General features: G+C 40.8%; 1 protein-coding gene across 2 annotated transcripts in view; it reads left to right on the forward strand.

The window, feature by feature from the left end:
- Positions 1-12,364, forward strand: part of prkci (protein kinase C, iota) — a 107,854-nt gene that overhangs the window by 58,510 nt on the left and 36,980 nt on the right. For both annotated transcript variants that reach the window (XM_078204700.1, XM_078204701.1), the window contains 5 exons: positions 2,976-3,034; positions 4,924-5,100; positions 7,431-7,528; positions 10,916-11,002; positions 12,174-12,309. In XM_078204700.1, the coding sequence (XP_078060826.1) occupies positions 2,976-3,034; positions 4,924-5,100; positions 7,431-7,528; positions 10,916-11,002; positions 12,174-12,309 (557 nt within the window). The remainder of the gene's footprint in view (positions 1-2,975; positions 3,035-4,923; positions 5,101-7,430; positions 7,529-10,915; positions 11,003-12,173; positions 12,310-12,364) is intronic.

Raw genomic sequence — 12,364 nt, forward strand, 5'->3', positions numbered from 1 at the left:
TGATCTTTGACCCTAGCTATGACTGTAACACTACATTCTGCACTCTCTCATTTCCTTCTCTGTGAATGGTATGCTTTGTCTGTATAGCACACAAGAAACAATACTTTTCACTGTATAGCTAATACATGTGACAATAATAAATCCAATCAAATGGTATGGAGGGCATTAGCTATGAGGAGAGGTTGGAGAAACTTGTTTTGTTCTCACTGGAGCGACACAGGTTGAGGTTGTAGAAGTCTACAAGATTGAGAGGCATGGACAGAGTGGATAGTCAGAAGCTTTTTCCCAGGGTGGAAGAGTCAATTACTAGGGAGCATAGGTTTAAGGTGCGAGGGGCAAGGTTTAAAGGAGATGTACGAGGCAGATGTTTTACACAGAGTAGTGGGTGCCTGGAACTCATTGCCGGGGGAGGTAGTGGAAGCGGATACGGTAGTGACTTTTAAGGGGCGTCTTGACAAGTACATGAATAGGATGGGAATAGAGGGATAAGGTCCCCGGAAGGGTAGGAGATTTTAGTTAAGTTGGGCAGCCTGGTTGGTGCAGGCTTGGAGGGCTGAAGGGCCTGTTCCTGTGCTGTAATTTTCTTTGTTCAAATCCTGCCAGCATTTTATTTACTAAATAGAGCACTGTTGGGTTGCTGATTAGTACGCTCTTTGACAACCAACCCTCTGAGTTTGTGTGTATGATTTTAAATGAAGAAGGATCAACATTAATTGTGCTGGAAAACCAAAGCCCACTGAAGTCATTTAGAACTATTTAAGAATAATAAGTGTAAATAGAACTATTTAAAATAATATGTGTAAAATAGGCTGTGACAGCAAGGCCCAGAAGAATAAAGGTCAGTGAAAACCTGGTGAGTGGGGGGGGAAGGAGAGGGCTGATCTATGAGGTGAGATTGGGTCGAATGGGCCTATTTCGATGAAGTTTCGGCGAGTAAGAGATTATCTGTTTGAAATGTCTAAAATTCTACAAGAAAGTCCAAGGTTGTTGGTTGGAGGAGACAGGAAACTGGAGTTAAAGCCATGATAGATCAGCTGTAATATTATTGAATGATGGAGCAGGCTCAATGGGCCAAATGTTCTGTACCTTCTATTTCTTATATTCTGAAAGGGCTTGGATGCTAGATACCTAGGGCTGTTTAACCCTTGCTGAAGAGTCTAGGACTAAAGGTTAGAAACCCAGGTTGTGGAATCAGCCATTTCGGAGATAAGTAATTTCTTCACTCAAGATTATGAATCTGAATGCTCAAGCATTAAGTATATCCTAGACTGATCAGTATTTGAATACTAAAGGAAACAAGGGATATGTGATAGGGTAGAAAGTGGAATTGATATAGAAAGTCAACAGTGATACTGAATGGTGAAACTGGCTCGAGAAGCCATATGGCCTGTTGCTGCACCTGTTTCTTAGATTCTCTTTACTCTTGGAAGTGAGCCAAATAGCAGCATGTAAGCAAAGATAGCCAATTTAGTGTGTAAGTTACACCATGATGGGATAGTTCATGCTTAATGGACCAGTTCGTCATTTCCTTTCCTTTGTTGATGTGAAATCATTTGTATTTCTGTTAAACAAAGAATGGAGATTGCATAACTTGCAGAACCAGATTTGGGACTGGAATGGTGACATTTTGGCAATATACTTTGTACATAAATGTTGTTTAGAAAAGAATTTGGACAAAGCCCATGCCAAATAAAGTTTCAAGTTTCTAATTGTTGCATTCAGGTGTCTTAGAAATCCTGCCTGGGCTTCCCTTTTGTTAGTTCCTTTTTCTCTGTTTTTTTATCACAATTGCAGCAGTTTGAATATCTTTAGCATATGTGAACAATTAGGATAAACCACACCAAGTTTGAGCAGTTTGTGTTCTTTCAGCATTCTTGTTTTTTTTAAATTGAGTTTCATTTACTTTTATCACATGCTGCAATGTGAATTTTTACTGTCCTCTCTAAAGCGCACTGATGTATCTACACTTACAAATGGATTTTTATAAGTAGCAACATTCTTTAAGTCCATTATTTCAATGAGATCTGACGTCACGCTCAACCAAACTTTTGTGCATGCATTCTTCATGGTGTTGATTTTCTCAATTTCTTCATGCAACCAATGAATAAGGTTGTAATTTTTAACAAAATTGTTCTTCCCAGGATTACATTCTGCAGTCCCCTCTTTGTTAACTGATTTAAATAATCTTTACACCATCACGTTATATTGCCCATTGCATGTGGTGGAGACATCTTCAATAAACAACACGGGCGCTTTTTTAATGCATCCCCTTTGGGAGTTTTTCCAACTTCCAGTCCGACTATGAGCAATCTCTACAATAAACAATTGAATGTTAATAAGGACTTGGGCCCCACACCTCAGGAAGGACATACTGGCACTGGAGCGGGTCCAGCGGAGATTCACACGGATGATCCCAGGAATGGTAGGCCTGACATACGATGAACGTCTGAGGATCGTGGGATTATATTCATTGGAGTTTAGGAGGTTGAGGGGAGATCTAATAGAAACTTACAAGATAATGAACGGCTTAGATAGGATGGACGTAGGGAAGTTGTTTCCATTAGCAGGGGAGACTAGGACGCGGGGGCACAGCCTTAGAATAAAAGGGAGTCACTTTAGAACAGAGATGAGGAGAAATTTCTTCAGCCAGAGAGTGGTAGGTCTGTGGAATTCATTGCCACAGAGGGCTGTGGAGGCCGAGACGTTGAGCGTCTTCAAGACAGAAATTGATAAATTCTTGATTTCTCGAGGAATTAAGGGCTATGGGGAGAGAGCGGGTAAATGGAGTTGAAATCAACCATGATTGAATGGTGGAGTGGACTCGATGGGCCGAATGGCCTTACTTCCGCTCCTATGTCTTATGGTCTTATGGTCTTAATTTGAACTCTTTTTTTTCCCCAGCAATTTAATACCTAACAATAACCTATCCTTTTAAATCTTGAGTAATAATGTGTCTTGTTCTTTGCTCTCCGCAGTTATTCCATACAAATCTTCCAGCCAAGAAAACCTGGATCATGTTGGTGAGGAAAAAGAGGTACAGGACCAAAGTCTATGTGTTGGTTGGCGGTTAACATTTTAAAACACTGTAACATCTTAAGAGCTGGAACTACATTAAAGAAAGAGACTAACCTTCAGGTTCCCTTGCAGATAGTCAATATTAGTGTCAGTATGTGAAGAGGGAAGTGATGGGAAACATCAAATGGTTGCAAAGAATTATTGCTGGTGTTGAATGTCCTTCTCTTGCATCTATTTTACAACTTTATCAATGATTTTTGTTTAAGCTGCAAGTTGAGTAACGCAGTGCCATTATTGACTTCAAGAAATTAGTGAGGCTTATTGAAGCTTAGGGGGAGATTTGGAAGAGAGACTCATTAAGGGTTTCATAGAATATAGAATCATTGACTAATTTGGTGCAGTGTGCCTGTGTCAGCTTTTTAGCAGAGCTATGTTCCTAGTTCTACTTGTTCACTCTTTCCCTTAGCCATCCATGTTTTCCCCCTCAGGTATTTTCGCACTTTCTTTTTAAAATTACTGATGAATCTGTTTCTAGAACCCTTTCAGGCAAAGCACGCGAGATTACATCAGCTTGCTATATTTGTAAAAAAACAAAATTCCCATGTTGGCTCTGATTCTTTTGTCATTCACCTTAAAGCTGTGTCGTCTGACCCTCTGCTGCTGGAAGCAGTTTGCCCTTATTTCCACTATGAAGGCTCTTCATGATTTTGAACATCTCTTCCAAATCTCCTTTTAGGCTTCTTTTCTCGAAGGAGAACAACTCAACTTCTCCATCCCTTGACATAGCTGAAGTAGATAGGAAGAAACTGTTTCCACTGACAAGAGGATCAGCAGTCAGAAGACGCAGGTTTAAGATAATTGGCAAAGGGAATGAGATACATTCTTGAAAAATAGAATTTTGCAGGGTTCTGGGCAGAGAACAGGTATGTGATAAACATTGATTTGCTCTTTCAAGGGCCAGTAATGAGCTTGATTGGGCTCCTTCTGTGCTGCATGATTCTATGACTGTTATGGAGCTGAATTGCCGTTTGTAGGAAGATATGTTTGTAAATTCAGAACTTCTCTTTTGAACAAAGGTCATGGAGTGACTTAATAGAGGCATTTAAAATGTTTTTGGTATGTTTTGATAAGAGTGGATACAGAATGATGCCTCTTGTAAGGATGACCATAAAAAAGGCCATGAATATAAGATGGTCACTAAGAAACTGAAAGAGCGATGCGAATATGCAACTCGCTACACAGTTGAAGTGAATAGTATGGATGCACTTAAGGGGAAACTAGAGAAATGTATAAAGGAGAAGGGAATAGATGGTTATGATGGTAGATTTAGATGAAGAAAGGATGGAAGTTCAAGTGGAGCATAAACACCAGCATGAACTGGTTGGGCTGAATGGCCTGGTTCTGTGTCATTCATCCTGTGTAAATATTTAGTTGTTAGTTTAAAGCATTTGAAGGGTGCTTCAAACTTAGGTGGATGTGCTGCATAACAGAAAAGCAATGGAGTACTGCTTGGATCATAATTATGTTTACAACATGTATGTATTTCCCTAGATTCCTTCCTGATGAAATGCAACATCATTAAAAATTATAATTTGAGAATTCCCAATTACTATTTCAAATATAAATTCACCATAGCAGTTATGTTGGATCAGACTAGACTTAGTTTAAATAGTCAAAATATAGTCAACAAAGATTTATTTTGTTATTTTGTCGGTGGATTCATTGAGAGTTATAATAGTGAGGGACTGTTATGTGCTCAGAATGCAATTTGCAAACGTAGATGAGGCTGCCTGCAAAAGAGGCAGTTGAATAGACCTGCTGCCTCTAACTTATTCAGATCATCACTCAGATTCCTGGTTTTGCTGCCTTTAAAGCAAACTGATATTGGTTTGCTGTCTTTGCTGACAGGCCATGAGCAGCAGGGAAAGCGGGAAAGCTCCCACCAGTTTAGGTGTTCCGGATTTCGATCTGATCCGTGTCATTGGAAGAGGCAGCTACGCCAAGGTCCTCCTCGTCCGACTGAAAAAGACAGAACGCATTTACGCAATGAAAGTTGTGAAGAAAGAACTGGTTAATGATGATGAGGTGAGAAACTTTTAAGCATTTTTAGTTGTTAGATTCTGAAAAGGTAGAACTGGGAACAGATAACATTTTGAAAATTGAATGGTAAGAAAATTCTTGGAGATATTTACGATTTTCAAAATCTTTGAAGGATTACATGGAAGAAATTTTGGAATGTTTCGTTGCTTACCAATGCCACAGTTAAAAAGAAAGAAGGTCTCGTACGTTTTTATTGGGTTTAGTTTGTAAGGAAGCCAGAGATCAGAATCACCAAGGACAATTGTGGCAACAAGCCCAGTATATTTCTGCAAAGCAGAAAGACATTCTGCACTACTTGACTTTCTGGCCAAGGGAAATCCTCCATACACATACCTTATGCTGAGAAGATTCACTAATCCAAATGGCTTATTTTAATTGTCGTTTGGAAACAATCCATATTTTCTTTACTGGCCTTCAAGCTGTTGAATCACATTGGCATGGAGTGTAATAATGTGGTTTCTTTGATAATGTGATAGTGAATACAGAGTGCGTCCAACTTCACTGTAAATCATGCTATAGGAGTGAAATCCAAGGAATGAGCCTCAGATTTTCAATTTGAAAGGAAAATTCCTACTTCGGGTTTAAATTTGTAGTAGACCCAGAGTGCATGATGTTCATGGTAAGTCTTGGCTAATTGAATCCATTCTTTGAGGGGAGGGACTGCTGCATGGTGCATTTCCTGTTGAAGTATTCCTTGAATATTTTCTTTGCCAAACCCCTGAGTTAACAATCATTCAGATGTCTGGTTGATTTCAGATGGAGCAGGGGAGTGGTATGAGGGAATAGAAAAGTCACATTTGGTCTGCAGCTCTTCATTACTTTGAATTTTACTTTAAGGAATCTACACAGTATTTTGGCCTGCTTTCATGTAATTCAGGAAACCTTAGTTTGATTTGCAGTAAAGGACAATTGTATCCATCGAGAGCGTTCATTACTTGCAAGTGAGCTTCTGTCTGTTAAGAGGTATTGTAAACTCTTCTGTCATGGTGGTCAAAGTTGGACACAGTTAACAAATATTGGACCAAATTTTTCAAAGAAGTACAGTCATTGTCAGATTGCCACTTTACTCCTTTCTTTTACACTAAGATGCAGCTCTGCGTTTCTGGCCCAGATTTTATAAATCGGGCCTTTCTGGGAGTACGTTTTCTGGGGGAGTCCTTTACAGAGTAGGATCATCAAGGGAAGCCAAGCCATGTGCCTCCACCTACATTTTAGACACTTCATTCACCAGCACAGTGAAAAGCTTTAGGACATTTAAATAGCATTCATGAATGAGTGTGCGTAAAGCAAGTGGGTACCGTGCCAGTTGGTTAGGGTGTTGCAGTCAAGGTGAGCGGGAGGAGTCAGAGAATTGGGGATAGGGGAGGGTCAGTGAGTGTCTTTGAGATGTTGGGGGTAATTGGGACAGTTGACCTGTTTCTTTTTTCAGTCGTCTTCCATTTCCTGGGTGTAACTATCCAGGTAAGTAAGTCAGAGCCATCCAAAGTTCCTACTCTAACTCAGAGTGGGAGACTTTTTTGGAGGGTCCTAGGGAAGATGGGAATTTGCCCATCAGAAGTAGAAACTTCCCAGGCAGTTACTGTAGAATCCTTGCGTTGGGATCTCCAACGGCTTCCTCAGCACATCTTTTGGGTTACATCCAGGGCATGACCATCCAGAGACCAAGATGTTTTATGAGTTTCAAAGAAAACTTGGAAGATGTTTACGTTTGAGACAGTGCTTTGAGTTTTTTTGTCTATACAAGTCAAGTGTCTATAGGCACGACCCTGTGTTACTAATCATGTGCTTAAAGTAATATTTATGCTGGAGGCAGATAATAATCTGTTGATTGACAAAAATAGAAAACGTTAGCAGTAGAAATGTGAACGCCACCATCTCAATACCCCATCTCTGTTCCCTTTTTTCATTGTGTTCTGTGTCATTTCGTTTTATTAATTTGCTCTTCAGTTTCAGCTAATATTTACCCATTTTAATCCTCTTGCATTGATGTTAAAGTCAATTAAAATATTTATTTAGCTATATTTCAAAAATGACTTTACCATGCTGAGGTTTGTGATTTTTTAAATTTGGTTTCTGCATGCCCCAGCTTTCATGATTTGAATATGATTTTTATCTTGTTTTTTCTTTTTTTTGTGTGTTACTTGTGATTTGATGATATCTGCATATTAATATTTCAGCATATTGTTTTACCATGATATTTAGATCGAGATCCCTTTATTGCTGCAGTATTGATGTTTTTGGAGGGGGAGAGCATATTGTAAAATATAAATTTTGTCTGACCTGAAGTTAATGTAATTTTTCTATCATTTTAACAGGATATTGATTGGGTGCAGACAGAAAAGCATGTATTTGAGCAGGCATCAAATCACCCCTTCCTAGTGGGATTGCATTCCTGCTTCCAGACTGAAAGCAGGTGGGATAAGTTTTCAAAAGCTGTATCCCAGCTATGTTGTTTGTCTTTGTATGTTTGTCTCACTGAGCAAAGATAGTAGATGAATGATTTTTGTAGTTTGAACTGGGGATGTTTTAGGGACTTTCAAAATAAGATTGACTTTTTCCATAGAATGTTTGTAGCTGATAATTGCATGAATGAATTTCAATGACCCGACAGAGTGTCTTACACTGGCCCTCTCCCCCACACATTTCCATTGGCTAACCCCTCTAACCCACACTTCTTGAGACACTAAGGGACAATTTAGCACAGTCAGTCCACCTAACCTGCACATCTTTGGACTTGAGTGACCTTTCCTGATAATTTATTCCCCAACTTTATTACCCTTTGAGTGAAGGGTTCTCTCTCACTTTTAAAATCCAAATTTCCTAAAATTACTAACTTGTAACCACCTGTATTTCAAAATTTCACTTGTGAACTGAGTATGCTTGTTATTGTAACGTGATAAGTTTAAATTAAATATGGTATACCATCTATGATAGCTTCTGTCAACACTATAGTGACCAAACTGGTCTCTGAACATTTAATATATGGGGCAGCATGGTGGCGCAGTGGTTAGCACTGCTGTCTCACAGCACCAGGGAGCGGGTTCAATTCTGGCCTTGGATGACTGTGTGGGGTTTGCACATTCTCCCTGTATCTGCGTGGGTTTCCTCCAGGTGTTCCGGTTTCCTTCCACAGTCTTAAGATGGTTAGGTGGATTGGCCATGCTAAACTGTCCCTTAGTGTCTCACGATGTGTCGGATAAATGGATTAGCCAAGGGAAATGTGTGGGGAGAGGGCCTGTGTAAGATCTGTCGGAGAACTCAGTGCAGACTCGATGGGCTGAATGGCCTCTTCTGCACGGTAGGGATTCTATGATTCTATTCTATGAATCCAGTATGTTTGAATTCCTTATTTTGGAAGAGACTGATGATCAGAGTTGTTGCCTCTAAGCAGTATTGAGCAGCATAGATTCTAACTACATTTGGAGTTCCTTTTAAAAGGCATTCCACGAGATGCTGCATTGCACAAAGAAGGTACACTGGAAGAGAGATCACATTGGACAGAGTGGTTATATTTTAAAGAAGAATAAACTACCAGCCTGAAACCTGGAATCTTTGTACTGAAAGGGATGCTTCCCTCCAGATTTTCTCTTATGCTTATGTCTGCAAGGCATAACAGGTTACAAAATGAAGGCATGTAAAATCGCCGGCTCCAATGCACCCCTCCCCAATGAGCTCAATGCATTCTATGCCCGTTTTGAGCAAGGGGTCAGCGAGAGCGCACCCTCCAATGCAGAAGCCTCGGACGAACCTGTACCTAGGTCACCATTGCTGACGTCACAGCAGCCTTCTCAAAAGTCAACCCACAGAAAGCAACTGGCCCAGATGGGGTACCTGGATGAGCACCCAGGTCCTGCGCGGACCAGCTGGCAGGAGTATTTGCAGGTGTCTTCAACCTCTCTACACCAATCTGAGGTCCCTACCTGCTTCAAGGAAACAACTATCACCCCAGTACCAAAGAAAAGCCAGGCACGTGCCTTAATGACTATCATCTGGTGGCTCTGAAATCCATCATTACGAAGTGCTTCGAAAGGTTAGTCATGGCACAAATCAATTTCTGCCTCCCACACTGCCTGGATCCACTACAGTTCGCCTATTGCCACAACAGGTCCACAGCAAACGCCATCTCCCTGGCCCTGCACTCAACCGTGGATCACCTCGACAACAAAGACACCTATGTCAGACTCCTATTCATAGATTACAGCTCAGACTTTAACACAATTATCCCTATGAGACTCATCTCCAAACTTCGTGGCCTGGAGCTCGGCTCCTCGCCCTGCAACTGGATCCTAGAGTTCCTAACCCACAGACCGCAATCAGTAAGGATAGGCAACGACACCTCCTCCATGATCATCCTCAACACTGATGCTCCTCAAGGCTGTGTCCTCAGCCCCTTACTATACTCCTTTTGCGCCTCTGACTGTATGGCCAAATTCACCTCCAACTCGATTTTCAAGTTTGCTGATGACACCACCATTGTGGGTCAGATCTCAAACAATAACAAGACACAGTACAGGAAAGAGATAGAGATTCTGTTGAATTGATGCGACCACAATAATCTCTCCCTCAATGTCAACAAAATGAAGATATAGTCATTGACTTCAGGAAGCGTAGTGGAGGGCATGCCCCTGTCTACATCCATGGGAGGAAGTAGAAATGGTCGAGAGCTTCAAGTTTTTAGGTGTCCAGATCACCAACAACCTGTCCTGGCGGATGCTATAGTTAAGAAAGCCCACCAATGCCTCTACTTTCTCAGAAGACTAAGAACATTTGGCAGGTCAGCTATGACTCTCACCTACTTCTACAGATGCATCATAGAAAGCATTATTTCCAGTTGTATCACAGCTTGGTATGGCTCCTGCTCTGTCCAACGCTGCAATAAAGGTCATGATGAAGCCCAGTCCATCACTCAAACCAGCCTCCCATCCATTGACACTGTCTACACTTCCTGCTGCCTCAGAAAAGCTGCCAGCATAATCAAGGACATATTCTTTTTCACCTTCTTCCATCGGGAAAAAGATACAAAAGTCTGAGGACATGTACCAACTGATTCAAAACTAGCTTCTTCCCTGCTGCCATCAGACTTTTGAATGAACCTACCTTGCATTAAGTTGATCTTTCTCTACACCGTAGCTATGACTGTAACACTACATTCTGCACTCTCTCCTTTCCCTCTCTATGAATGGTATGCTTTGTCTGTATAGTGCAGAAGAAACAATACTTTTCACTGTATACTGATACATGTGACAATAAATCAAATCAAATTGAAATCCTGGGGGGTAGGTTACGGATAAAGGAAGATCGCTAGATTGATCCGCAGTGGTGGTGCCTGAGTGAGCCAGGGAGGATACGACAACTCACCCAAGCTTCCCTGGAGGAGGGAGTCAAAATAAAGCCTAATGTGTCTTCCCTAGGGTGGATTAATTATTTAAATTAGTTTAATTTGTTCAAAAAAGAGCCCTGATGGTGGCGAATGATTTTTCTTTAAGGATCTTAGTGTTCACTTTCATTACTGTCTTTAGTGTTGTGGGATGGTAGTTTGGAGTAAAACATGGCAGTGATGACTTCACACAGGTTCCAAGACTTTGGGTGAATATTTTATGAGTTGGCTTTCTAAATTCTTTTCAATCCACATCAACCTCCCAGTAGCTCTGAATTCTTAAATAAATTATAAAGGTACATTCCTTTTACTAGTCAAAGGAGTGACTCTTTAAAAACAAAATGTGTAATTGAAGATTTTGTTCATCCAGTGAAGGAAAAAACTGCAGTTGTCTGATGGTTGATTTAAATTATTTTGTTGCAGGCTATTTTTCGTCATAGAGTATGTGAATGGTGGAGATTTGATGTTTCATATGCAGAGGCAACGGAAGCTTCCAGAAGAACATGCGAGGTTAGAGGAATTGGACTGTGGTTTCTATTTATTTCAAAAATAGAATGCTTTCCTGGTGTCCTCTCTCCGGGCACCCGCTCTCCAAGGTCCCTTCCCATAAGACATAAGAGCAGAATTAGGCTACTCAGCCCATCGAGTCTGCTCCACCATTCAATCATGGCTGATATTTTTCTCATCTCCATTCTCCTGCTTTTTCCCCATAACCCCTGATCTCCTTTTTAATCAAGAACCTATCTATCTCCCACCATGCAGGCTCCCCATTGCCTCCTCCAGTTCCCTCCAACCTGGCTCCGATGACCACCCCCCCCGCCCCCCTCCCTGGCCCTCCCCCACCAGGTCCCATCTCACCCTGACCTTCCTGGTTGAGGGAGAATAGAGAGTTTTTATGTGGCATCCATGGTGGCAGAGAAACCTTGGAACAGAACCATGCAGGAATTTGATTTCAGAGATGGAACAATTTTTCTGCTACAGTCATTGCTGGACAAAGGGACCTCCATTCCAGCATTTCTTTAATCAGTTTCAGCCACATATTTAACTGTGTGCCCTATATTTCCTATTGTAGATTGTGAAGGTTGTCTACATTTCATTATTTGTATTGCCCATAGCATCAAGTTGCTGCTTATATCATAGGCTAATTACTTTGGGTCTGCCAAGAAGTGTTCATGTTTTACAGGTGTTTGTGTTTTGGGGGCATGCATTCGTACAGGTTTTCCTGTATTCCGTTCTTAAACTAAATGAGCTCAGAAGATTAAACTTGTGGGAACTGGAGATTTTTGTTAACTGAGAAATCTAGTTGACAGACAAAGACCCATGCTGCAAGACTCCACCAAAGCTGAAAAGCCTAGGGCTGGAGATCAGGGAAATTAAGATGTGGTATTTACCTGAAACAAGTATAGGTTGCAAAAAATCAGACATTGTTGGTGGAAATGAAGACCTATGAGGTTTATGAGCTCCACAGTTTTGGAAAGTTTGGAATAGAATGAATTGGACATGGTACTGATTTCAATACACTGAGAGAAGGGTGACTATGAACTCGCCAATCAGTGTTGTTATGCCCTTAGTTAAGAAAACACGAGATAGAAAAATGAAACTGACTTTCTAGCTAGATATGTTTTCATTTTATCCAATTTTGTTTTTGCAAAAGACTTGAACAATTTTTCATTTGTGGCAGATTTTACTCTTCAGAGATCAGTCTGGCCTTAAACTACCTTCATGAACATGGGATCATTTACAGAGATTTGAAACTGGACAATGTCTTGCTGGATTCTGAAGGACATATTAAACTAACTGACTATGGAATGTGTAAGGTAAAACCATTTTGCACTAAAAGTTGAAAAAGTGCTCGCTCAGATGAGCCAGTGC

Source organism: Mustelus asterias, chromosome 3 (genome assembly GCF_964213995.1).
Source record: "Mustelus asterias chromosome 3, sMusAst1.hap1.1, whole genome shotgun sequence".
In the NCBI taxonomy this organism is placed as follows: Eukaryota; Metazoa; Chordata; class Chondrichthyes; order Carcharhiniformes; family Triakidae; genus Mustelus; species Mustelus asterias.